Below are 26,811 nucleotides of genomic sequence, written 5' to 3' on the forward strand. Positions count from 1 at the left end.
ATTTATGTTCAGTATTTTAGATATGTATTAGGTAATAATCAAGGTGAGCAATTTTAGCCATAATATTAATATTTAATATGAAGTTGTGCCTCCCACCTTTCCAATGATTATCCCTGCCTACCTTGTGCCCAATGATTCTTATTATACAGGAGGAAGCATGGAAGACACTAGACCTGTTTGAAGGGGACTAAAGCTTGATCTGTACTGTTTTTAGGTGAATGAATAGTAGTTGAAGATGTTTTTCCAAATTGGTATGTAGGTTTTAAAAAATATCTGTATATATTTAACATTTTTATTCTCTAGTGAAGCCTATGGCAGGAAGAGGCCAATTATAAATGTAATTAATTATTATAATTATTGATTTCATGCATTGAGTACAGTGTTGTTAGTTGTAGCATGGGTTGTAAATTATTAAGTCTATTTACTATAAATGATTGATTTTTTGGGTTAAATACAGTACTGTTTTTATAAATTAAGTACATTAATTAATCATTATAACTGATAATATTAATCTTTGCTAAATTTTAATGCTTAAGAATGTTGTAAATTGTAATAAATTGAGAAATTAGTTAAACCCTTATGAAGTGGCACTGTTTAATGTTGCAATAGACACGTCAGTCACACACATCAACACTAAATCTAACAGTAAAGATAATAGATAGATAACAATAGTGATCTATTTCCTAATAATTTATTTTATATTCAGTTGTATTAATATCATATTAATACTAATTAATAATCCATTAATTAATAACCAATAATTAATAATTGTATTAATATCATATATGGCAATTTAAAGAATAAATCAGGATTATCAGTTTAACTGTTAATATATAAATATATTTGTTTAGAGGAAATATGTGTATTTTGTGTCAAAATGTTTATATTTTCTATCTAAACATATAGCATATATTGTATAGCATATATTATAGCATTTACATACTACAAAATGGTTTATATATAGAGAGAAAGAGATTAAGAGAGACAGAGAAAAAGAGACAGCAAGAGAGAGAAAGAGAAAAAGCGAGGGAGCGAGCAAGCCTAGGAACTTTTCACAGGGCGGAACCATTTAACCCCGCGCCATGATTGCGACTCGGACAGTTTATGTGTGTGTTTAGGGAGTTCGGAGCGTAGCTCACTTTGAATTAGAGATTATAAATAATAATATTTGATAGGATTATTAGTTTATTAAATTAATTCAGCGCTGATTGGGCCGCAGGATGTTCGCGGGTTTGCCGGAGTTGGGGATTTCTAACGGAGAGGATCTGAAGGAAACTCTGACCAACTGCACAGAACCGCTGAAAGCTATCGACCAGTTCCAGGTCCCGATTAACTCGCAAACACATACACACACACTCACACTATTAAATACACACACACACACACACACTCACTGTCTAAATATGTTTATTATATTGTTTAATTCACTGATTTTCACGCAGTTTTAGTCTGACCTTCGCTTGCATTAATTTCCTGTTATTTGAATAGCTAAAAGCTAAGCTAAGGCTAGCTAAACGCTTAACGTTAGAAAACACTGCGGTTTAATGTATGAACGCTAAATGTTTTAAAAGAGCTAAGTTACACAATGTATCGCTATTTTATTGTGTCATATCGACAGTAAGAATATAATCAGCAGATGAACATTTTGGTATTCAAACACTCTTCCAATAGCACAGTGATTCTTATTTATTTTTTGCTGCACGTCATTCAGTTAAACAGTATTTTCACACTCTGTAATGAAATGTAAAGCTGGGTCTGAGTGCTTTACGCTCTGATGATATCCTCCATATTCTTACTATTAATACGATATAAAAATGCTAAATGTTTAACGTAGACAGATATTGCAGTTAATTAAAAGTTTCTTTGTAATAAAAAAATATATATACAAGCAATAAGTATTCAGTGATATAATGTTAATATTTGTTAAGATGTTATGGATGCTATTTTTTTGTAATTTATAAAATTGTGTAGTGTGTAGTAAAAAAAAGAAAAGTGTAGTAAACCTATATGTGTATTAATTACTTATACTATGCTTATAATTCTATGTAGACGGAGAATGGCATTTTGTTGCCCACCTTGCAGTCAGCATTGCCTTTCTTGGATCTTCACGGCACACCTCGTCTGGAGTTCCACCAGTCTGTCTTTGATGAGCTTCGGGACAAGCTGATGGAGCGAGTTGCAGTCATTGCAGAAGGCAAAGATGAGGACAGGTAAGAGAAAAAGATGCAAGTTGGGTAATTTTCTTATTTCCTATCTTGTAACAAAAGGTTAATAAGTTGCGTCTGACTTAGGTACACTAAGCTGGAAGAACTTCTGGAGAAGAGCTTCCCTCTGGTCAAGATGCCCTCCATCCAGCCTGTGGTAATGCAGGTTATGAAACACTTACCAAAGGTAGGAGAGATCTGCCTCCTCTATGTACCAATCTGTCTATGCTGAGAGTTGATTGGGTGGCCTATATGCAGTATATTTGTTATATTTAGTTCAGGGGTGTCCAAAATTTTTTTGTTGGGGGCCAGAAGAAGAAATATGTTTGAAGTCACGGGCCACAGACTCTGTAATAAAAACAAATAATGAAATATACCACTTTAAATAACATGCTTTTACCTTACTTACTATGTTTATCTATCTAATTTGTCTGTGCTACAACTGCGCACTCCCTCCGCTTTTAGAATCTTTGGCCCGTTTTCCTGCGCTACAACTGCGCACTCCCTCCGCTTTTAGACTCTTTGGCCCGTTTTTCTGCACTAGAACTGAGCACTCTCTCTGCTTTTAGACTCTGGCCCGTTTTTCTGCGCTAGAACTGACCACTCCCTCCGCTTTTAGACTCTTTGGCCTGTTTTTCTGCGCTACAACTGAGCACTCTCTCCGCTTTTAGACTCTTTGGCCCGTTTTTCTGCACTAGAACTGAGCACTCTCTCCACTTTTAGACTCTTTGGCCCGTTTTTTTGCGCTACAACTGAGCACTCTCTTCGCTTTTAGACTCTTTGGCCCGTTTCTGACACCTAGCGTTCAAACTTTGAATCTCATATTATAAAAACCTGCTTAACAGCGGGCCAACTTTCATTCTATTTCTAAAATACCTCGCGGGCCGCTCCAAAAAAGGAAACGGGCTGCAAATGGCTCGCGGGCCGTAGTTTGGACACCCCTGATTTAGTTGGATTTCTGTTGGTGTGTTTTTTTTAATAGGTGCCAGAGAAGAAGCTGAAGCAGGTGATGGCTGATAAGGAGCTGTATAAAGTGTGTGCAGTGGAGGTGAAGAGGCAGATCTGGCAGGATAATCAGGCTCTGTTTGGGGACGAGGTGTCTCCTCTGCTGAAGCAGTACATTGTAGAGAAGGAAGCTGCACTGTTCAGCAGTGACCTCTCCATCCTACACAACTTCTTCAGTCCTTCACCCAAGACCCGGCGGCAGGGAGAGGTAATGTGCTGTTATTCTGAGGGTATAAGAATAACCACATGATTTCTGATAACCTCTTCCCAGTCTTAAATGACATATTAATAGGTAGTTATAACTTAATACTATACCAATATATTGTCAGACTTAAATCTGGACAGCCACAGCAATGTGATTTAGAGTTTGCAGCTCTAACAGCAGCAGGTCTGAAACTCTGTGGACACTTTTCTTCACTAGTCTCCCCTGTAGTTGGTTTCTATGGTCCGGATCAGTTAATGAATTTGTTTATTTGGAGCGTTTCTCCCTCTGTGTGGTTTGGTTTGGTTTCACACAGGTGGAAACCTAAACGCACCAAAATTCGCACCAATAAACTCACAGGAGCACGTTGTCTCTGCCTGGTTCTGGAGCCAAAAAGTAATATAGTGACAACCCTGCACTTTCAAACACTGTGGTTTTAATTGGACATGCAGTGCAGATATACAGATAGTAAACACATAGAGTAGCATGGCTGTGAGCAGTGAACGCTGCAAAAAAGCATGTGTAAACAGCATGGAGCAGAGATAGCATGTGTTCATAGCTTGTGGTAATTAGTGTTATCTGGCTAATATACCAGATTAAACTATAAACTGTGTCTTATTAGCAGTTTAGTTCAAATTTATGTTCTTTGTCTTGCTTTTTTAGTATTTGAAAATAGTTTAACACAAAGTTTTGCAAATGCATTATTCTTCTCAGGTTGTACAGAAGCTCACACAGATGATTGGGAAGAACGTGAAGCTGTATGACATGGTGCTGCAGTTTCTGAGGACCCTGTTCCTGCGCACACGCAACGTACACTACTGCACTCTACGTGCTGAGCTGCTGATGTCTCTCCACGACCTGGATATCAGTGAGATCTGCTCCGTTGACCCCTGCCACAAGGTACCAGCCCATTCTAATAAGCCATATTGGCTTGGTGTTAAACCTACACAGCATGCAGAAGCTGCTGCTGGTTTGTGGACTTGTTCTTGTTCTTTAACATTTAACCAAATGTTTCCAGATACAGCCAAACATTTTTTTCATTACACCATTTAGCCAAAAGTTAATGGACACAGCTCTTTTAGCTAAACTATTCGTAGTCCACTATTTGTCATTTTTGTAACTTCACCATTTAGACAAATATTTTTGGATTTCAACGTTTATCCAAACATACAGCTCTGGAAAAAAAAAAAACAGACCACTTCAGTTTCTGAATCAGTTTCTCTGATTTTGCTATTTATAGGTTTATGTTTGAGTAAAATGAACATTTGTTGTTTTATTCTATAAACTACAGACAACATTTCTCCCAAATTCCAAATAAAAATATTGTGATTTAGAGCATTTATTTGCAGAAAATGAGAAATGGCTGAAATGACAAAAAAGATGCAGAGCTTTCAGACCTCAAATAATGCAAAGAAAACAAGTTCATATTCATAAAGTTTTTGGTCAAAAATATTTGTTCAAATAACCCTGGTTTTGTAATCACAGTTTTCATGCATCTTGGCATGTTCTCCTCCACTAGTCTTACACACAGAGGCGGTCTTTGCATAGAGGCATTGCTAGGCAACTGCCTTGGGCCCCTCCCACTGCAGCCCACTGTAGGGCCCCCCTGACTAGTTGCAAACTTCCCATAGGCCTACAGCTGGTAATTGGGGCCCTTTGGACAGTAATTCACAGATTTCAGTAATTCACAGTGCGTTCAGAAATGGTGATTCTTGTATGTTTAAAATGGAAACAAAGACAACACAATAAATTACAAAGAAATACAGTTCAGTCCACACCCCCTCTCTTTCGCGTTAAAATGGAATATTCCATTCATGCCATGTGGCCATGCCGTGAACCGCTAATGCGGGGAATTAAGGTGAAATTAAGTGTAAAAGTGGGTTGTGAGCGAAGCCATAAAGCACTTGCTACAAAAAGAAAAAAGGAGGAAGAGGGTAAACTAAAAACAGATGCTCTTCCAAAACTGATAAGCTTTTTTATCAATAAAATACTACAAATATTTAAAATGAATAAAAAGTAATTAATATAAAATAAAAACTCATTTAAAACACAATCAAAAGCTATCTAATAGGCTAGTGCACAGAATAATTTCAGTTTGAGTTAGTTTCAGTTTCAAATCATTGAAACAGCTCACCAAAACCTCTACCTATCCTTTATATTTGACAATATTTGATTACTTTACAGGTCCTCACTCATCTTAATTTTAGTTGTTATATTATTTTTAGCCTGCGGGAGGGAGGGAGGGAGGGAGGGAGGGAGGGAGGGGGAGAGAGAGAGCGCAGCGGCGCAGCACGGCTCATTTTGCCTGATTTCTCTTGATTAAATATCAAGAAACATGCGAATTAAATAACTTTTAATACCATATATTTTAATTCACTTGATAGGACCTTATTTATTAAAACGTTTTTTTTTTTTTTTTCGCGATGCCGCGCGCACTTTCCTATTGACTGAGGCGCGCGTTCCTTATGACTGACGCTAAACTGTTTGATCCAGTTGTTATATTATATTATATTAATACCATTTTAACGTTTTTCGTTTCTATGTTTTAAAATTCGTTATTATATTTTTGTCAACATTTTGGGTTTATTTTCATTTGTTATTTTTCTAATAATAATAGAATTTACATAATTTATTTTCAAAGTACCGTGCCCAACATTGGCTGACAATGAGTGAGTTTCCTGGCACAACCAGCATAAATGACATGAAATGTTCAAAATTAATACAGACATGTAGAAAAACGAAGACGAAGACAAGCTGTAACCTAGATATAAATAATAATAGTATAATAATAATAGAATAATAATAGAATAATAATAAATAATAGAATAATATGCCAATTAGGCATATTTGTAGCAGTAGGGTATTTTAATTTTCATCCCTGACTCTAATTCATTTAAGTTATATACCTGATTTGATCTTTTTTTGTACAATCCCTGCTAAAGTTTTAGGTGAAGGAGACCTAAAGTTTCTGAAAAAAAAAACAGTGGGTGTGGCATCATGATGGTTACCATCCATCACGATGTTGGGTCATAAATGAGGATGGACGATGATATCATCCATCGGCACAACCCTATTTCTGGCATATTAATGTTGATGGGCCCCCTAGCTAAATTCGCCTTGAGCCCCCAAATTGCTAAGTCCGCCACTGCTTACACACTGCTTTTGGATAACTTGTGATCATCCATCTAACTCTTGATTATATTCCAGAGGTTTTCCGTTTGGTAAAATCAAAGAGACTCATCATTTTAAGTGGTTTCTTTTTTTCCCCCAGGGCTGTGTCTAGATACAACCAAACATTTTTTTCATTTCTTCATTTAGCTAAATATTTCTGCACTCCAGCATTTAGCCAAAAGCTTTTTAGCGTATAACCTGTATTTGCATTACATGTACAAGCAATCTTTCTCCTTGCAGTTCACCTGGTGTTTGGATGCCTGCATCAGGGAGAAGTTTGTGGATGCTAAACGAGCTCGTGAGCTGCAGGGCTTTTTGGATGGTGTGAAGAAAGGACAGGAGCAAGTGCTGGGGTATGACAGCTCCACTCATCAAGCTTTTTGTTTAAAACCCACTAAGGGATTAGTTACTTCACTAAAATCATACTCTTTGTTTTTGTTTTTTGATCCATAGAGACCTCTCTATGATTCTCTGTGACCCCTTTGCCAGTAACACACTGGTTTTGAGTACCGTGAGGAACCTGCAGGAGCTGCTCAGCCAAGATGCCTTGCCTAGAGTAAGAGCTCCAGAGTTGGATCATGCATTATGTGCTTGGGATCACCCATATCTTTATAAGTAGTGTTGCGCTGTGTTATTTTTTATTATTTGTTTAATAACTGAGTTCTTTGTGTGCTGTCTGCATGTACAAACAGGACAGCCCAGACTTGCTCCTCCTCCTCAGGATGCTCTCTCTTGGCCAGGGAGCCTGGGATATGATTGACAGCCAGGTTTTCAAAGAGCCACGACTGGTAAGATCCTCACCTGCCATAGACCTTTTAAAAATGATGAGTTTCTTTGATTTTACCAAATTGAGAAAAACCTCTGGAATATAATCAAGAGGAAGATGGATGATCACAAGCCATCAAACCAAACTGAACTGCTTGATTTTTTGCACCAGAAGTAAAGGCATAAAGTTATCCAAAAGCAGTGTGTAAGACTGGTGGAGGAGAACATGATGCCAAGATGCATGAAAACTGTGATTTAAAACCAGGGTTATTCCACCAAATATTGATTTCTGAACTCTTAAAACTTTATGAAAATGAACTTGTTTTCTTTGCATTATTTGAGGTCTGAAAGCTCTGCATCTTTTTGTTATTTCAGCCATTTCTCATTATCTGCAAATAAATGCTCTAAATGATAATATTTTTATTTGGAATTTGGGAGAAATGTTGTCTGTAGTTTATAGAATAAAACAACAGTGTTCATTTTACTCAAACATAAACCTATAAATAGCAAAATCAGAGAAACTGATTCGGAAACTGAAGTTTTACTAATGATTGATATAGTGCATGTGTTTTGTGCTGCTGTCAGGAGCTGGAAGTTGTGACACGTTTCTTGCCTGCCATGATGTCGATCGTGGTGGACGACTACACTTTCACTGTGGAACAGAAGCTCCCAAGCGAAGAAAAGAGCTCCCTCACCTATCCTACAGCCCTGCCTGAGACATTTACAAGGTACGTGGCGTACAACTTGACATGATATTTGCAAGGTACAAACATGCACACACCCAGCCAATATTAGGTGTGCACAGTGTCCTTAATAATTTTAGCAGGTATACACACCCAGCTTAACATTTTTATTAGGGAATATACTGTATCTGGTCTTTATTAAGTACACTAATTGGCAGAAAAATAATTGTTGTAATTGTATGGAACTTAGATGCCTCTAGCGTGCATACAAAAAAACGACACATTTGCCTACAGATTTTGCAGGTTCCTCAAGCTGGCAGTCTGAGGAAATGTTGCAGTCTGGTGTAGACATGCCTTAGAATCTTTGCTGTGTGTGGATGAGCATTGTCCTGCTGAATAATGCCAATTGAAAGGCCTGCAACTAATGGCAAAACATGGCTGCAGGATTTTCTGCACATATGGTTGAGCTCTTGGTGTCCATCCTATCACTACTAGGGGTAAATGTCTGTAAGGTATGATGGCACCCCAGATGACCACACCAGCAGTTGGGGCAGTGTGTTGCTCTACAGCAAAGGCTTTGAAGAAGGATTGAGGAGCTCACCACAAGGTCTCCATACTCAAATGTGACAGTTGTTGGATCTGTTGGTTAAGATGATCTAGTTCTAGTCCATAGAGGGCAGCTTTCTCATTTACAACTCCACCTCAAATTAAGGTTCTGGTAGCAGGCTGATTGACAGATTAGATAGTGGGAAATTTTGCTTATATTAGTAGCATTTAATGGTCTTAAAATGACAATATTGGGCGCCAAGTGGTTCAGCGGTCTAAAGCGCTGCCACTATGAGCAGGAGGTCGCAGGTTCAAACCCCCCGCTCATGCAGCTTTGCCATCAAGCTGCCCTGCTCCCTCCAGGTGGGTAGATGGCGCTCTCTCCCCTAGGGTGATGTCCCTAGCACAGGGCGTCTGTGAGCTGATGTATCAGAACCGATACCTGTAATGCTGGATCAGCAGCAGCTCGAAAAGAAGCGGTGGCTGACTTCACATGTATCGGAGGAAGCATGTGTTACTCTTCACCCTCCTGGTGTGTTGGGGCATCATTAGTGATAGGGGGAGTCCTAATGAGTGGGATGGGTAATTGGCCATGTAAATTGGGCAGAAAATGGGAAAAATTAGAAATAAAATTATAAAAAAAACAAACAAAAAAAAAAAAACTCCCAATCAGACCATACTAGCGGTAATCACTTGTATCGCCTGAGACATAACTGCATGCTGAGTTTTGCAGCAATACAGGGTATGCATTTATTTATTTATTTTTAATTTTTTGATAGTGTACATTGATGCCACCAGTTTCACTGATAACCTTTTTTTTTAATTAGATATCTGCAGGACAACCGAGTAGCGTGTGAGATGGGCCTTTATTATGTGCTTCATATCGCTAAACAGAGGAATAAGAATGCTCTGCAGAGGCTGCTGCCTGCTCTCGGTAAGCCGTTCAAATGTTTGTAGACACCTGCTTTGTTCAACATTTCTTCTCAAATAAAGTGTACTACCGTATTTTCCGCACTATAAGGCGCACTTAAAATCCTTTAATTTTCCCAAAAATTGTCAGTTCCAGTTTAGTTCTCCAGCAGTATTGGCTTTAGACACTAAGCTCTACATCTTTTGCTGTTCAGATGTGAGTATTATCGGCCTATAGCCTGCTGCTAACCCCAGCTAGCGCTGCTGGAGCAGCATTAGCATTACCCGCTAACTGTGCTAAGCGCTAGCTCTTTCACTGTTCAGAGGTGAATATATTGAACTGTAGTCTGTGCATTTACCATGCTACAATGCTACAAGCTACGTGGGACGAACCGCTAGCTAATATCGCCCTGGCTGACTGGAACACATCAGTGTTCTTTAGTGTAGCGCTGTCAGGTGACATTTAGCGATTAGCTGCTAATGCTAATATTGTTGCACCCAGCTATAGTGGAAATCTGGAAATCTAAGCTTTAGTAAATAAACAGAAGCGCTTTACTCACCCAAATAAATAGTTTTAGGAGAGAAATCTGTGTAGATCCAGCGCTTGTTTGACTTTTTGACTTTTTGTTTGACTGAAATAAAATGGTTTAATTACATTTGTGTTTACTTAACCTGCTGAATTAGAAGGAAAACATGGCGACATCCCTGTTCCTTACTAGTGTTACCTTATAATGTGGTAATAGGGAAGTTTATCTCCTCTTTGCTGGGAGGTATTTACACTAGATATTGAAACATTGTTGTGAGGTTTTGATTGTATTCAGCCATGACAGAGAGTGTTCGCAAGATCCTGGATCAAAAACACCAACGCAGTGTTTGGTGGTTGTCCATATTCAATATTTATTATGTGTCTACTAATATTTGGACAGTATATGTACACTGAATGTCTTTGCCCTGGCTCTTACCTCCGCCATTGATCTTGTAAGAAGTAGACTCCCATTGGAAATATTATAAACACCACTGTCGCCCCCTAGTGTCAGTGCTCAGTGATGTCTGTGCTCATCTCTTGCAGTGGAGACCTACAATGACATGGCATTTGGAGACATTTTCCTCCATCTCCTGATGGGTCACCTGACCCTTCTCTCTGACGAGTTTGGCACGGAGGAGTTCTGCACGGCTGTTTTTGATAAATTCCTCCTCACCTCTTACTCCAGGTCAGTGTGATTACAGTCAGTGAGGCAGTGCGTGTGTTGGTGAGTCACTGCACTCGTGAAGTACTTCTCTAGACTTCGCCAAGAAGTGGATTTGATATGCGTGGGTGACTCAGCTCTGTCACTATGAACACCTCCAGCTGTAGAAGGTGTCTGCAGACACTGTACAGCAGCACAGTCCTCAACGCTTCAGCTGTTTAGAGGGCAGAGCAGGAATAAGAATTAGATGAATAATCTACATCACATTTTTAAACAATTGCATCTCCACATACACCCATCCTTTGGGCCATTTCTCTTTCTTTTCAGTTCAAATTTTAAGTTTATCCATCAACTAAAAATCATGAAACCAAAAAATGTATGCATCAACTATATGCATTCTGGCAGGGAGCAATGCAAAGGTAAAGTACAAGAATTAACAAATATATGTTACCAGTCAAAAGTTTGGACACTTTTATTTATATATATATATATATATATATATATATATATATATATATATATATATATATATATATATATATATATATATATATACATTTTGTAAATTTAATGTTAAAGACAGGGGATGGTAAACACTATTTTTTAATGTTGAATACATAATTCCCAAAAACGTGTCCCTTAATTGTTTTTATCTCTAACATTAATCTACAATGTAGAGAATAAATAAAAGCATTTGACTGTTACTGTATAAACACAAACAAACGTAAAAGTAACAGGACTGAGTGCCAGGATTAAGAGTTAGTTCTAGTAACAGGAGTGAGTGCCAGGATTAAGAGTTAGTTCTAGTATCAGGAGTGAGTGCCAGTAACAGGAGTGAGTTCCATTAACAGGACTTAGTGCCAGTAAGAGAAGAGAGATCCAGTAACAGGAGTGAGTGCCAGTAACAGGACTTAGTGCCAGTAAGAGAAGAGAGATCCAGTAACAGGAGTGAGTGCCAGTAACAGAATTGAGTGCCAGTAACAGAATTGAGTGCCAGTAACGGGACTGAGTGTTGTCCCCTGGTTTATTGATTTATGAATGTGAATATTAGATAATGTAAACCACTTTTTTCCAATTTTCAAGCTATTTACAAACAAATAGGTTGAAACCAAGTCGTGCACATACAGCACAATAGTATCACAGTCAATTAGTAATTATTAATCATTTGATGCTTTCATAAATGCTGTCATTAATCTTTTACATCTGCTACCATTTCGATCAAGTCATTTTTTAAATTTATTACATTTATTTATTCAGTCAATTTGCCTTTTAGAGGAGGTTCAGGAAGATCCCAGCACCTTGTTATACATATGTATTCTTGTTATATATATATATATATATATATATATATATATATATATATATATATATATATATTTGTTATTATATATATTTATTTTTCCACAATGCCAGGGAAATACCAGCTCTTTGTTTTATATGTTTATTCATATATGTTTATACATGCATACAATTTAGTGTACTTCCACTAAATTGTGATTTTTTTATTTTTCAAGAACACAGACTCTCTAAATTTGTAAGTTTATCTACCTTTCAGGAGATGATGATAACCATTGAATGTGCTAATATTTAATTAAAAACTTGATTTAGCTGAATCGCTGTATCATAGAATATCTGTGCTCTTAAATGAATGTAAAATCATTCAGTATATTTCATTCCTAGCAAGGAGAATGTGCACAGACACACACTGCGCTTGCTGAACCATCTCCACCAGAAGGTGCACCAGTCTACTATGGAAACCCTGATGAAAACCCTGGAACCACCCAAACAAGTAAGTACAATGTAAATAAATGAGTGTAATTATTACTTAAATTTGTGATTAAAGGGGCTCTGAGTGGTCCAGAGGTCTAAGGCGCTGCTACTATGATCAGAAGATCGCTGGTTCAAATTTTGGTAATGCTGCTTACCATCAGCAGCCGGAGTCTGAGAGAGCACAGTTGGCTATGCTCTCTCTGGGGGGTAGATGTTCTAAAAACAGGCAGTCATGATGAAACCCGACTTTTTAGTTTAAAATGACCATGTCTCATGTTCTCAGATCATAGCGTGAAGAGTAAAACTTAAACTGCACTTTTTATTTACTTACTTACTTTTTTTGTAAGCACTTCTATACACTTTCTCCAAAAGCACACTCTATTTTATTAGGTGTCCCTTGTTTTTCTCTTGTTTTTTTTTTCAGGATACTTAGGGGGGGGGGGGGGGGGGGGAACATATAATTGAAGAATGTGTTGTTAATAATTAATTAGTGTAATTTGATTTGCCTCTTGACTGTATAAAATGCTGCTAGAAATATTAGGGAACTCTAATATGCAGGATGTGTAAATTCTGGAACATTCTGCTTTTTCAGAGAAGTATCTTTTTTGTTTTTACCTTATTTGTAGTGTTTTTTTAATCTATAGCCTTATTTCTTATTTTTATCAGCCAAACTATGTTTAAAAAAAGTAATTTGAGATTCAAACAGCAGTATAGTAACGCTCTGGAAACACTGGAAATCTTAATTTCGAAAGCTCCATTTTCAGTAACAGTAATAGAAAAAAATCCACATTATTAAAAAATAACCAGATATCTTTTTAATTTCATGTAGAACTTCTCTTTCATTTAAATAATTAAAATCTCCCTCAGAGTTTCACCAAAATAAAGTTGAAGAATTCAACATAAACAGCCACTAGGGGTCACTTTTGGTTTAGAGATGTTCTCCTGCATTATTCTTTATATTTTTTTCCCCCATTTTATTTGTATAGTGTTTTTTTTTTTTTTTCTGAGAGAGCTACAGGATCCGAGTCCCTACAGAATATCTGTAAGCCATCAGTGGCACTAGATATATGTCAGATTCTACACATTCCATATTAATTCTGCTCTGTTTGCCTCTACAGAGCAGTGAGCAGGTGAAGGAGCTCTACACGCAGCTGACGGAGAAGCTAGAGGCCTCCAAGCGGAGTCCACCTGAGCCTGAGGAAGCACCAGGCCTGGACCTGGGCCTCCATCCTGTTACAGTCCCCACCACAGCCTCCACACCTACCACTCCACTCTGAGGAGGCATCTAACGGCAGTTCTTTACTGCTGTACTTAAGGACTACAGTCATGTAGAGACTGATCGAGGAGCAGCGCTACCTGGAATTGGGTTACGTTCACACAGCAGGTCAAAATGTGGCTCAAATCTGATTTTTTTTTTTTTTTTCGATTATTTTATGCTTCTTTATCTAAAAAAAATCTTGAAAAAGAGAAACGTTTGCACTGTGTAAATGACATGTATTCCCCAAAAGAGCAGCGCTTCACTTGAAGTTTCGGTTTCATCCCTGCTAGAATCACAGGAGCTATCATAGGAGTTTAGTTGACTGACATCTGGGCTCATGCATCTCATAGTAAAAAAGCCAAATTTTAGCTTTTTTTCAAGCTTTAAAGCTTGTATTTTTCTTTTTTTTGTGCTGGAGCCACATTCTGTGGCCACATTTGGCCATTACTTCGGAAAAACTGAATCAGAGAAATAGCTGAAATGACAAAAAAGCAGCAGAGCTTTCAGACCTCAAATAATGCAAAGAAGAAAACAAGTTCATATAAAGTTCAGAAATCAATATTTGGTGGAATAACCCTGGTTTTAATCACAGTTTCATGCTTCCTGGCATGTTCTCCTCCACCAGTCTTACACACTGCTTTTGGATAATTTTATGCCTTTACTCCTGGTGCAGAAATTCAAGCAGTTCAGTTTGGTTTGATGACTTGTGATCATCCATCTTCCTCTTGATTATATTCCAGAGGTTTTCAATTTGTTAAAATCAAAGAAACTCCTCATTTTTAAGCAGTCTTTTAGTTTTCTTCCAGAGCTGTGTAACAAAAAGGATCAGATTTGGTCTGTTTTTACTTACTGTGTATGTGAATGTAGACTCTGTTTGTTGGAGTTCCTGTTTTTTTTGTATTTTACATTGGTCAGATTAGTAGCCTGCAACTACAACTTCAAAACAGCAGCTTTTTTCTATTGTATAAATGACTGTTTTATTAAAGCGTGCGTGGTCTCATTTAATTGATGTATCAATGCTAAAAGATGCTTTTCTTACTTTCCTGAACGGCACTGTTATTGTGACTGACTGATGTGTGATATAGATCTGAAACTGATGTGATGTTTTTGTAGCTGCCCTGCTGTAAATAAATTTATTTAGAAAATAAATAAAGCATTTTATTGCTAATGGAAAATTAACCTTTATTTTCTAGTCTAGTGCCTAATGACTGTTCTTGTGGTTGTGCTCTTGATCTGGGATCCATTAAGGCTGAGCTGTGATAAGTTCCACCTACAGATGAAGGCTGTTGGTGTGGTCTGTTTCGATACCCTGTATGAACCCTTCTTCTATGTATTGGCATCTTTTTTTTTTTTTTGTCATGTAGCTTATAGTTTCCAGGTAGTGGTGGAAAACTGACCGTGTTCTTTTGCTGAGCACATCTTTCCAGTCCCAGACATTTACCTTCCAGCTTCTTATGTAGAAGGTCTGAGTGCTTCAGTGTCTTTTCCTCTTGTGGTTTATCTTTAGTCCACACAGATGGAGGAGTTTGAGAACTATCAATTTCTGAAATTGATAGTAAATCATCAAGGTTAGATCTAAATTAACAAACCCTTTAAAGGATTTAAACTTCCTTGTTTACCATAGTTTTTAACAATATGAAAATACAAAGTTCACCAAGTTTCTTTTGAGATTTTTAGAGTGAATCTTCTCAACAAAGCAAAAGCAACTGTTTATTTGTTTTAGGGGGTAATTTAATACTTTTTTTGATCTATTGATAAATTTTTTACTTAAATCCCTTTCTGAAAGTGTTTGTATTTGTATTTATATTAAGCTAATTACTATTTCACTTGTATTTTCCAAATGAACATTCCTTCTTTACACTTTTGAAGAACCTGCACTGGTTTAATGTTTAACAAATAGGCGTTTCCTATCTGTGAGGCAGTGCTTTATATAGATACTGTCCTTGGCAACATAATCTGGAATTGAAACATGGGAATGTAAGGAGTGGCTTTAGAAAGTGGAAAGTATGTGCGCAGCAGCAAAAATAGAAACAAATACACAGAATTCTGAGAAGCTCTTAGAATTTTATATATTTTACGTTACATAGATTCTGTTCCTATAATATTTGGTATCATTTATTTGCATAATGGGTGTGCGTCTTACCTCTAAGTCATCATCACTATGTAGTTTTGTCAACTAGGGCTAGCTATCTTTGGGTATTTAAAAACTACTTAAAATCTCTCTCTCTCTTTCTCTCTCTCTATCTCTCTCATGGTCATGAACACACACAGCTGATGAGATAATATAATACAGTAAAAAAAAAAAAATCTGCCAGGTGTAAATCACAAAATTTGTAACGTATTTTTTTATTCACCTTTAAGTGCCCATTACCATTAAGCTTAGTCTTAAGGAAGAAAATGTGTGATTAATTGTGATTTATTTAGTCTTTTAATTAATTAAAACCATTATTTAATGTATAACTCCTTACTCAAGTGAATGCAGCCCTGGTGGGCAAGACTTCACACTGATGGGGACTGAAGGTTGTGTGGACACACCCATTTTGCAAATAGATAATGCCATGGAACAAATAGGAAAAATGTTTTTCAGTGCAAGAGAAAAAAATAAATTTAGAAGTAGCTTTACTCAACATTCCCCTTTCAACTGTTTACTCTAATCTTTTAATTTATGTTTTTTTTATAATTTTATTTCTATTTTTTCCCATTTTCTTCGCAACGTACATAGCCAATTACCCAACCCACTCATCAGGACTCCCCCTATCACTAGTGATGCCCCAACACCAGGAGGGTGAAGCCTACACATGCCTCCTCTGATACATGTGAAGTCAGACTCCAACTCTTTTCAAACTGCTGCTGATGCAGCATTGCTGAGTAGCATCACAGCACAGTGCACTCGGACCAAAGCACAGCACACTCTGTTCCGATACATCAGCTCACAGACGCTGCCTTGTGCTGATCCACACCACCCGAGGAGTGATGTGGGGTGAGAGCGCCATCTACCCATTTAAAGAGAGCAAAGGCCAATTGTGCTCTCTCAGGGCTCCGGCTGCTGATGGCAAACTACATTAACAGGATATATAACTCTTTACCCAAGTGAATGTAGCCCTGGTGGGCAAGACTTCACACTGATGGTGACTGAAGGTTGTGTGGACACACCCATTATGCAAATAGATGATGCCAGGAACCAATAGGAACAAATGCACTTCAGTGAAAGTAAAATTAGGTCAGTTTTTAGGTTGGCTTTACTCAAAATTCCCCTTTCAGTTGTTTATTTAAATATTTTGCGTAAATGAATTGCGTTGTATTTAATAACCCAATTAATCTTTTTTTTTTTTCAGTGCATGTAGTGCCCAGTCACAGCCCAGAATATGCCCACTATACCAGGGTAAATCCTATGTCAGAGCTCCAAAGTTATCATTGTCAACTAATAAAAATAACTGCATTAATTATCCACTGTTTATAATGCATGATGTAAATTTTATGCGTAATTTAGACACGAGATAAATGATCAGATGACTCCCTTTGTGACACTACTACAAACTAGCACTTGTTCATTTGTTGCTGTCAGTTTCCAATGTGAGGAACAGAGTGAGGAAATGGAAGAACCACAGGCACAGTTCTAGTTAAGGGTTGAAGTGGCAGACCAAAATAAAATCTCAGATAAGCAGACTGAGATACTTCAACAAGATAACAACTCTAAACACTGCTCAAAATGTACTATAGCATTCATGCAGAGGAACAAGTACAACATTCTGGAATGATCATCTCAGTCCCCAGACCTGAATATTATTATTGAAAATCTGTGGTGTGATTTTAAGCAGCTGTTCATGATCAGAAACCATCAAACCTGACTGAACTGGAGATGATTTGTAAAGAAGAATGATCCAAAATACCTTCAATCAGAAGCCAGACTCTCATTAGAAGCCATAGGATCCCTGCAAACAAAGACAACTTGACACAAAAATAGCTTCTTTCCCATGGCGATCACCCCTCTGAACTGTTGAACTGTTGAGTTATCCCCACTTTGGCTATTTTCATTTGCACTATTATTGATGCAGTTTAATTCCCTGTGTGTGCTTTGCCATGTGATAATATGTCTTGTTTTGTATATTCTTATCCTAATTTTGTATATTATAATGATTGTCTGTATCTCAATGTATAGAGAGTTAACATCTACCGAAGTCAAATTCCTTGTGTATGTTAAGTATAATTGGCCAGTAAAACTGAAACATCATGAAACATCAGGAAGAGTTTAGAAGCTGTTATTTCTGCCAAAGGAGGATCTACTAAATATAGATTACATTTTTCTGTTGGGGTGCCCACATTTATGCACCTGCCTAATTTTGTTTAAAGAATTATTGCACTCTTTCTGTAAATCCTATAAACTCGTATTCTTTTGTCATAAACAGAAGAGTGAGAGGATGGACATAAATGAAAGTATAATGTATTAAACAAAACAAGATAAACAAAAGCAAAACCAGAAAGCAAACACAGTTAGGGACATAAAATAAGATAAGATAATCCTTTATTAATCCCACAATGGGGAAATGTTACAGCAATACAGAGGAAAGGACAGAGAAACAGGACAGGAAAAAAATATAAACAAATAATAATTAAACTATGTATACAAAAACAATTACAGAAAATATATAAATATATTATATATAAATACAATGAAATAAATATATATATACAATGAAGGTGAGGAACACCTGGGACTGGTAATAAGGGGGCGGGGTAACAAACAAGACAGGATAGAACACAGATGACAGGATGGAGCTAAGGCGGAGACAAGACAATAACAAAGAGCCATATGTTCAAAAAGAAACCAAAACAGGCTGAAAGGCAGGACAGGAACAGAAAGAACAGAAAAGGAAGCACACAAGAAATACAAAGGCTAAAGGTGTGACATCTATATGATATATTTAACTGAAATTACTGATCTGAACAACCAATGATTTATATAGAAAAATCATGAAAATGATCAGGTGTGCCCAAATTGTTTCATACCACTGTATCTGCATGTCAAGATTGTAATTATACAGCTCTGTGAAAAAAATAGGTGACCACTTAAAATTATGCGTTTCTTTGATTTTACCAAATTGAAAACCTCTGGAATATAATCAAGAGTAAGATGGATGATCACAAGCCATCAAACCAAACTGAACTGCTTGATTTTTTGCACCAGGAGTAAAGGCATAAAGCAAAAGCAGTGTGTAAGACTGGTGGAGGAGAACATGCCAAGATGCATGAAAAAACTGTAATTAAAAACCCTAAGAAAATGGTTATTCCACTAAATATTTATTTCTGAACTCTTAAATATATGAACATGTTTTTACATTACATTACATTACATTACATTACATTACATTTGGCAGACACTTTTGTCCAAAGCGACTTACAATAGTCAAGTACAATGTAAAACAAGTTTAAAGGTAAAAACAACTTTGGATAGGGATAAAAGGAGGTCAAAGGGGAATAATAGGATAGAGGAGTGAAGGAGGGGAGGAAGAAATAGGGTTAGAAGTAGTTAGTGTGTTAGAGGTGTTAGGAGAGTAAGTACTCTTTGAAGAGCTCTGTCTTCAGGAGTTTATTAAAGATAGTGAGAGATTCTCCTGATCTGGTAGTAGAAGGTAGTTAGTTAGAGGTGTTAGGAGAGTAAGTGCTCTTTGAAGAGCTCTGTCTTCAGGAGTTTCTTAAAGATAGTGAGAGATTCTCCTGATCTGGTAGTGGAAGGTAGTTTGTTCCACCATTGGGGAACTCTGTATGAGAACAGTCTGGATTGCTTTGTGTGAATGTTTTCTTTGCATCATTTGAGGTCTAAAAGCTATTTTTTATTATTTTATTCAAACATATACCTATAAATAGCAAAATCAGAGAAACTGATTCAGAAACTAAAGTGGTTGCTTAATTTTTATAATATAATATAATAATATTCTCCTAGAGAGTTATTATTTAATAATCTCTTAAAACATCTATAGCAAAGCCCACGCATGAGCCTAACAAGAAGTGGGTAAACTGCAGACTGCAGACATTATCACTTTAACCTCAAGGCTGTGAAAGGTGTTAATTCTTGTTTCTCTACTTGTTTCTGTAGGCGTCTTCAAATGTATTTATGAACATTTAAGGAACTTTACTACACAGGAAGTTGTTTAGAGGTTTTACTTTCAAGTAGATGATGGTTAGAGTTTAGTGGGGCTTAACCTGCCGCAAGAACAACCACTCTCTTCAGAGACCAGTGAAACTGTAAGTTGTTTAAAATGACTTAAGAAATGCATATAGTTTTATATTTGTCTATATTTTGAAGGCTAATATAAACTGCAATGTATTTTATGTTGCTATATAATGTTGTTCAGCTCATATTAGAAGTATACCATATTTAAAAAAATAAAGAAGTAGGTTTAGTACCAGACTTTATGGTGTTATAACACCTTATAGTATACTATATAGTATACTAAAATTCACAGTATTAATGTTATCTGACAGATAACTTTAATTGTCTTACATGTTCATAATGTGCTAATAATAACATATACTCTAAATATTCCACAGTTGCTGCTTGGGCTCAGAAATATGACTTAAAAAATCGTTTTTTGTTATGCCAAATCGTTTCTTGTTTTTTGTTATGCCAATTATGTATACAATATATACTTTTATAATAAATACATTACAATACACTGCAAAAAGTTAATGTTTAATGGAAGTATACTTAAAAAAAAACCTGATGTACAGCCAAAATCACAGCATGCCTCATATACAATATATATATAAATATATTTAACAATTATTTAACTATGTCTATATACAGACATTCTCCATATATACAGTTCTCTTCATGGTATTATAGTAACTCTATAGTAAATCTGAGTAAAAATGGTGAAGTAAAGCAGTTACAAAGCTGCTTCATTAATTGCATTAATAGTTTTTATGCCATAATTTGTAAGAAACTGGTACTTTGTTGAATGTCATTCCTCCAGAAAGTCAAACTTCAATATTTGCAGTAAATATAGCAATATATTTACAATGTATTGCCCAATAGCACACACATTTAAAAAAGAAGAAGACAAACAGTGTTGGAAATGATGTTCTTCATTGTTCTGTATCATAGTTTCAGATTTTAGTTGCATATATTGCCCAGCCCTGTGAGATAACAGGGTTGTGAACAGTGTTACAAATAAAACAATATTTAAGATATATTGCCCTGTACTAGTTGGATGCTACTATGTTTTTATTCTTTTTTTCACTGATAACTCTATTAGATGTTTGTGAGATAACAGTGTTGTAAACAATGTTGGTCAGCGTTATGTAAAGTAGTTTTGAATATATTTACAATATTTACCAGTCTTATTAGCTATTTGGTAAAATAGTTTCTGTTATAGCGATATTTGCAATATTATGCCAATATTCTGTGTTATCCTGAGATAACAGAGTTGCAAACAGTGTTGTTCATTGTAACATATAATAGTTTCAGATTGTATCTATATTTGTGGTATACAGTATTTTCCAGCCCTGTGAGATAACTGAGGATTTTAATATATTTACAATAATTACTAGTCCTAGTTAAGTTTAGTTTAGTTAAGTTGTAACAATATTTTGCCTAGCCTTTATTGGGTGCTACTTTGTTTTTTTATCCCTTAAGTTACTGACTGTATCCTAAATATGCCTTTTAAATGTTGAAATAATTATGATATATTGCCCAGTCTATGTTGTTACTTTTTTTTATTATTCCTTATCCTCATCCATCAATAATGGTACCGTTGATTGTTGTATTGTGAGATAACAGGGTTGCAAACTGTGTTGTTCAGTGTAATATTCTGTTCTATGCTATACTATACATTTTTAATATTTTTATTTTTATTTTTTTGTTGAAATTTGCCTCTTAGATGGACGCCACAGACCTTCCCTCCACAGTTTCCTGGACCATGCCTGAAGATAGCACTCATGTCTCCATTGTACCACACTGGACCAGAACTGAAGAGGACACTAATACTACTAGTATCCTAGTATCCTGTCCAATGGAACCCAAGCACATCTCCATCGCCATCGTCCTCTGCATGATCCTACTGCTTGGCCTCCTCCTCAACATCTTCAGCGTGTGGGTCTTCATGTGTCGCATGCCCAAATGGAAGCCGGGAACCATCCTCCAGTTCCACCTGGCCGTCAGCGATGCCGCCATTTGTCCTCTAGCACCTTTTATCATGGTTTACTTCGCTAAGGGAGGAAACTGGCCTTTCGGGAACTTCATGTGCCGACTCAAGATCGCCCTGTTGACTACTCACTTCTACGGTAGCATCCTCTTTCTGACTCTCATCAGCGTCTATCGCTACGTGTCCGTGGTCTACCACAGACAGGACTCTCGCTTGAAACAAAAGGACTTTGTTAAGAAGCTCTGCGCTGGAGTTTGGCTCTTTGTGCTGGTCAAAGGAGCAGTGTGTGCAGCTCTTATAGGTGAAAGTACTGTGGGAAACCAGACGGTGTGCCTCAACATCCACCAGACGAACAATATCAACGTGTATTTCGCCATGAACTTAATTTTCTTCATCCCTGGCTTCCTCGTTCCGTTCAGCATCTCGCTATACTGCTACATCCGCCTGGCGAGGTCAGTGTCCACCATCAACATCTGCCACCAAAAGGGAAAGCGAATCAAGAGCAAATCATACAAAATGGTGGCCATATGTCTGGTCATTTTCGGACTCTGCTTCTTGCCCATGAATGTGGTTCGCACCGTGGTCGTGGTGGTCAAGAAGTACTTCTCCGGTAACTGCGACCTTCTCTCAAAGGTGGAGACGGCTTACTACGTATCGTGGGTTCTGTCTTCGGCCAACTGCTGCCTCGACCCTCTCATCTACTGCTTCTCCTCTGAGAATTTCACCAAAGCCGTCCGCAGTTCACTTAGAAAAATCGGTGTCCGGATTCAGACGCCTCAGGAGGACAGCGCTGGGAGGGGTCAACAGGAAAATAACGTAGTTGCTCACTATCCTACATGGGATATCACTGATGAAAGGACATGAGAACTTATTAACCCAGGCTCTACAGTGTAGCACATATATATTCAGCTCTGGAAAAAAAATAAGAGACCACTTAAAAATGATGAGTTTCTTTGATTTTACCAAATTGAAAACCTCTGGAATATAATCAAGAGGAAGATGGATGATCACAAATTGGATAAAGTTATCCAAAAGCAGTGTGTAAGACTGGTGGAGGACAACATGCCAAGATGCATGAAAACTGTGATTAAAAACCAGGGTTCTGAACTCTTTCTGAACTCTTAAAACTTTATGAATAGGAACTTGTTTTATTTGCATTATTTGAGGGCTGAAAGCTCTGCATCTTTTTTTGTTATTTTAGCCATTTCTCATTTTCTATAAATAAATGCTTTAAATTACAATATTTTTATTTGTAATTTGGGAGAAATGTTGTCTGTAGTTTATAGAAAAAACAACAATGTTCATTTTATTTAAACATATACCTATATATACCAATCAGCCATAACATTAGCATCACCTGCACCCCAGAAGTTTGGTGTGGCACAATGGAAAACACCACTACCTACAAGTGAGCAATTAATGCGGGAGACTGGGGTTCAATTCCCTGTCTGGGTTACTGTGCTGCACTACAGCTTGAGCACCTAGTCCTTGGGTAAGACTCCTAATGTCATTGGCCTACGTCTGTAATTCAAGCAATCCTATAAAACCTAATAATGAGTAGTAGAATGATTGATAAATTGTAGCTCAAATCTGTATTTTTACCCATTTGTCCTGCTTTTAACACTCTATATGTACACCCACTTTCACTTCCCAAATTTAACTTCCTTGAGAAATATTGCAGAGCACATCAATACACTGTTCAGTATTGACAACTGTGGCTCAACCAGTATTGTTGCATAGTTTTGCAGCTCTGTTCTGACTGAAAAAGAGAGTGCAAGTCAGTGTAAAAACTGTTTATGGCCAGCAGTGAAACTGCTAGCTGTTAGATGTTACTTTTACTTTACATTGTTTTATATTGTCACCAACTGTGAATTATTTGGAGTGGTGAATTTTTCTCACATAAAAAGTCCTCAATGTGGCCTGTAAGAAAGCTTTAGCAACTTACTCTGACATAAAACGTTATGGGTTTAGCAGTATGAAATTAGATCATGAACATCTTGGGAAAATCCACACATGTAGAAGTTGTGAGGTGTTATCTATTGGTTGGTGCGGTGCAATGGATAACTCCACCACCTGCCAGTGAGAAATTCCAGGTCTGGGTGACTACAGAATGCTGCACTGCGCTACTTTGAGCAAGACTACTAACATTACATTGGCCCTCCTCTGTAACACAAATAACCTTGTGAGGGGATCGCCGGAGATTGCCGGTTCGAATCCTGTTTATGTAGTTTGCTATCAGCTACCAGAGCCCTGAGAAAGCACAATTGGCCTTGCTCTCTCTGGGTGGGTAGTTGGCTCTCTCTCCCCTCATCACATCAAAAGGGTGATGCTGATCAGCACAAGGCATCTGTGAGCTGATGTATCAGGAATCGAGACGCTGAGATTTTCTCCGAGTGCGCTGTGATGCTACTCAGCAAAACTGCATCAGCAGCAGTTCAATGTGTTGAAGGAGTCCTAGAGTGGGTTGGCTAACTGGCCGTGTAAATTGGGGAGATAATAGGAAAAATAAAATTATTAAAAAACTGGTAAGATAAGAGTGTCAACTAAATGCCATGTAATGTAAATGTAATGTAATCTTGTGAGTAAAGTGAAACACTGGCCATTTCATCAGTCCACTACACTTGTTCCAAAAACTCTATCTAAACATCTCTAGATATTCTGTAGCAAACCTCAACTGTCTGATTTTTATAGGCCGAAGGTCAGGTTTCCTTTCTGCGACTCTTCTTCTATCAACACCACGTTTGTGCAAGCGCTGCTGCACAGTGAAACAGAACATCACCCTCTTGACTCAGCTAAACCTTTCTTGCAGGTTTCTCACAAGCTGCAACAGAGGCGTTTATATGTCAGACTCACCAGCATTTCCTCTGCGGTTCCTCTGAACTGCTATTTTTTATAGACTGCACTGTAAAAACCACCAGCTTCACCTTTTTCCCATAGCCTTGTCCTGCCACGCCACACTGACACAGTGTGTAAGACTGGTGGTGGAGAACATGCCAAGATGCATGAAAACTGTGATTAAAAACCAGGGTTATTCCACCAAATATTAAAACTTAATGAATATGTACTTGTTTTTTTGCATTATTTAAGGTCTGAAAACTATTTTTAAACAATATTTTTATTTGGAATTTGGGACAAATCTTGTCTGTAATTTATAGATTTAAACAACATTCTTCATTTTACTCTAACATATACCTATAAATAGCAAAATCAGAGAAACTGATTCAAAAACTCAAGTGGCTTCTTATTTTTTTCCAGAGCTGTATTTTAAGTCAACCCCTAACTCACCATCAGTGTATAGTCTTGCCAAAAATGGCTACTCTATTAGGTTCTAAATTTGCTCCTCTACTGTCTATTTGAGCAAAGTCAACTTGAATTTTTGTTGATTTAATGAAAATAGTTACTTTTACAGCACTTCAGCAAAACGAGTAACCATTCCATAAAATACAACTAAATTTCCAAGGAAAGGTAGCCCATTGTGCAAATAAAGGATGCGAGGAGCCAAAAGGGAAGATGCCTGGCTTATTATGGTGCTACATGATTTATGCAAGATCTTGCAATGTTGAAGTGTACAATAGCTAGGCCGGAAAAACAGGAATGGCCATAAATTAATAAGGAGTTAAAAAAAATAAATAAATTGGCACAGCAAAAAAAGATAACTTGTATTTGACCGAATTGTTTATCAAATATTCAGCCAAACAATGGGGGAAAAAAATCAAATAATCAGAAATGTAAAGTCATATTTCAGTTTTGCCTATGACAGAGAAATTGAGTAATTCTGAAGCCCACTTTAATATGTAAAGTTTCGCACTTGCTTTTATTTTGAAACATATATTTACATACAAATACCTATATATTAATTTATTTAATGATAAAAATGTGGCAGAACAAATAAAAAGAAAACCTGTGGAAAATCTGCCAAATTATTCTTTTTTTTTTTGGTTTTGGGGAAAATGGAAGTATTTATTTACTTATTTTTTTAAGTTAAATTTACTTAATGTCTACTTAGAAATACTTAAAATGCAGCATTATTTACTCACTTTAGTTGAGTTGTACTGACTTTAAATGACATAGTAATGGTAACGATTAGCGAAATATAACTATTGGTTTCTGGCAGCATTTTTTTTTTGCATAATGGGTGTGTCCCCACTGCTAACTCACCATCTGTCGTCAGTTTGTAGTCTTACCAACATAGGCTAACTTCCCTTAGTCAGTTACACAAAAAAAATTTACTTGCTTTTTGTTAAAACAATGACAACAGCCTTCTTATGAGAAAAAGCCGTAAAGCTAAAAAGGGAAGCACTATTCATGCCACTTTTGACGAGTCAGTGTACACAGCTAAAATTATGCTAAAGGGTTTGTGTGTGTGTGAGTGTGTGTGTGTTTCCTTTATAATGCTTCACTGGTTAAGATGTTCACATGAAAGTCTGGAGATGGTTCGCAACACACATTGCTGTAAGTGTAAGCTTTTTGTTTCGTAAATTTTGTACATATTAAACCATAGATAAAGACTTAAATAAATGAATTAAATCAGCACAAGACTTTTATTATGTTAATTTATTTTTGGCACGTATTCATTCTGCTTATTTATGTTACAGTCATGATACATGATTTATTTTTTAGTAAAAAGGATTAGCGTTGCTAGTGCTTTACCTACTTTTACTGCAATGGATGTTTATTTGGCTTTGGCTATGTTCAAGGAGCATATATTTCATATTGATATTTCAATATTTCAACAACCCTAAAGTTGGGACAGTCTGGAAAATGCAAATAAGAATACAAATATAGTTTTTTTTTAATACATTTACTTAGACTTTTATTTGACTGCAGACAGTGTAAATGTTACGAGTTACTTTCATAAATGGTACCTAAAATTTGACTGTATAATGTTATGTGAACTGTGTCCAGAAGCATGATTGACTTCTCTGGGCTTGGAGGTGTCTGGGATGGACCATTACACAGTGTAAACA

At 36.8% G+C, this 26,811-nt stretch overlaps 2 protein-coding genes and 1 long non-coding RNA gene across 3 annotated transcripts in view; all 3 read left to right on the top strand.

The window, feature by feature from the left end:
* The window catches only part of LOC125786990 (uncharacterized), a 234,285-nt gene extending 219,406 nt beyond the window's left edge, over nt 1-14,879 (top strand). The window contains exon 2 of the long non-coding RNA XR_007428952.1: nt 14,443-14,879. This is a non-coding gene — a long non-coding RNA (uncharacterized LOC125786990). The remainder of the gene's footprint in view (nt 1-14,442) is intronic.
* nelfb (negative elongation factor complex member B) lies at nt 1,084-14,879 on the top strand. Its single transcript, XM_007230487.4, has 13 exons — nt 1,084-1,322; nt 2,050-2,210; nt 2,292-2,391; nt 3,187-3,417; nt 4,126-4,311; nt 6,823-6,935; nt 7,036-7,138; nt 7,275-7,370; nt 7,933-8,075; nt 9,404-9,510; nt 10,555-10,696; nt 12,353-12,461; nt 13,561-14,879. The coding sequence occupies exons 1-13, from the start codon at nt 1,221-1,223 to the stop codon at nt 13,717-13,719; spliced, it is 1,752 nt and encodes a 583-aa protein (XP_007230549.1). The 5' UTR covers nt 1,084-1,220; the 3' UTR covers nt 13,720-14,879.
* Nucleotides 14,880-19,779: 4,900 nt separating this feature from the next.
* LOC103029403 (lysophosphatidic acid receptor 6-like) lies at nt 19,780-25,013 on the top strand. Its single transcript, XM_015607255.3, has 2 exons — nt 19,780-19,943; nt 21,581-25,013. The coding sequence occupies exon 2, from the start codon at nt 21,581-21,583 to the stop codon at nt 22,706-22,708; it is 1,128 nt and encodes a 375-aa protein (XP_015462741.3). The 5' UTR covers nt 19,780-19,943; the 3' UTR covers nt 22,709-25,013.
* The last annotated feature ends 1,798 nt before the right edge of the window (nt 25,014-26,811 follow it).

The sequence above is a fragment of the Astyanax mexicanus genome, chromosome 22 (assembly GCF_023375975.1).
Source record: "Astyanax mexicanus isolate ESR-SI-001 chromosome 22, AstMex3_surface, whole genome shotgun sequence".
NCBI classification, from domain to species: Eukaryota; Metazoa; Chordata; class Actinopteri; order Characiformes; family Acestrorhamphidae; genus Astyanax; species Astyanax mexicanus.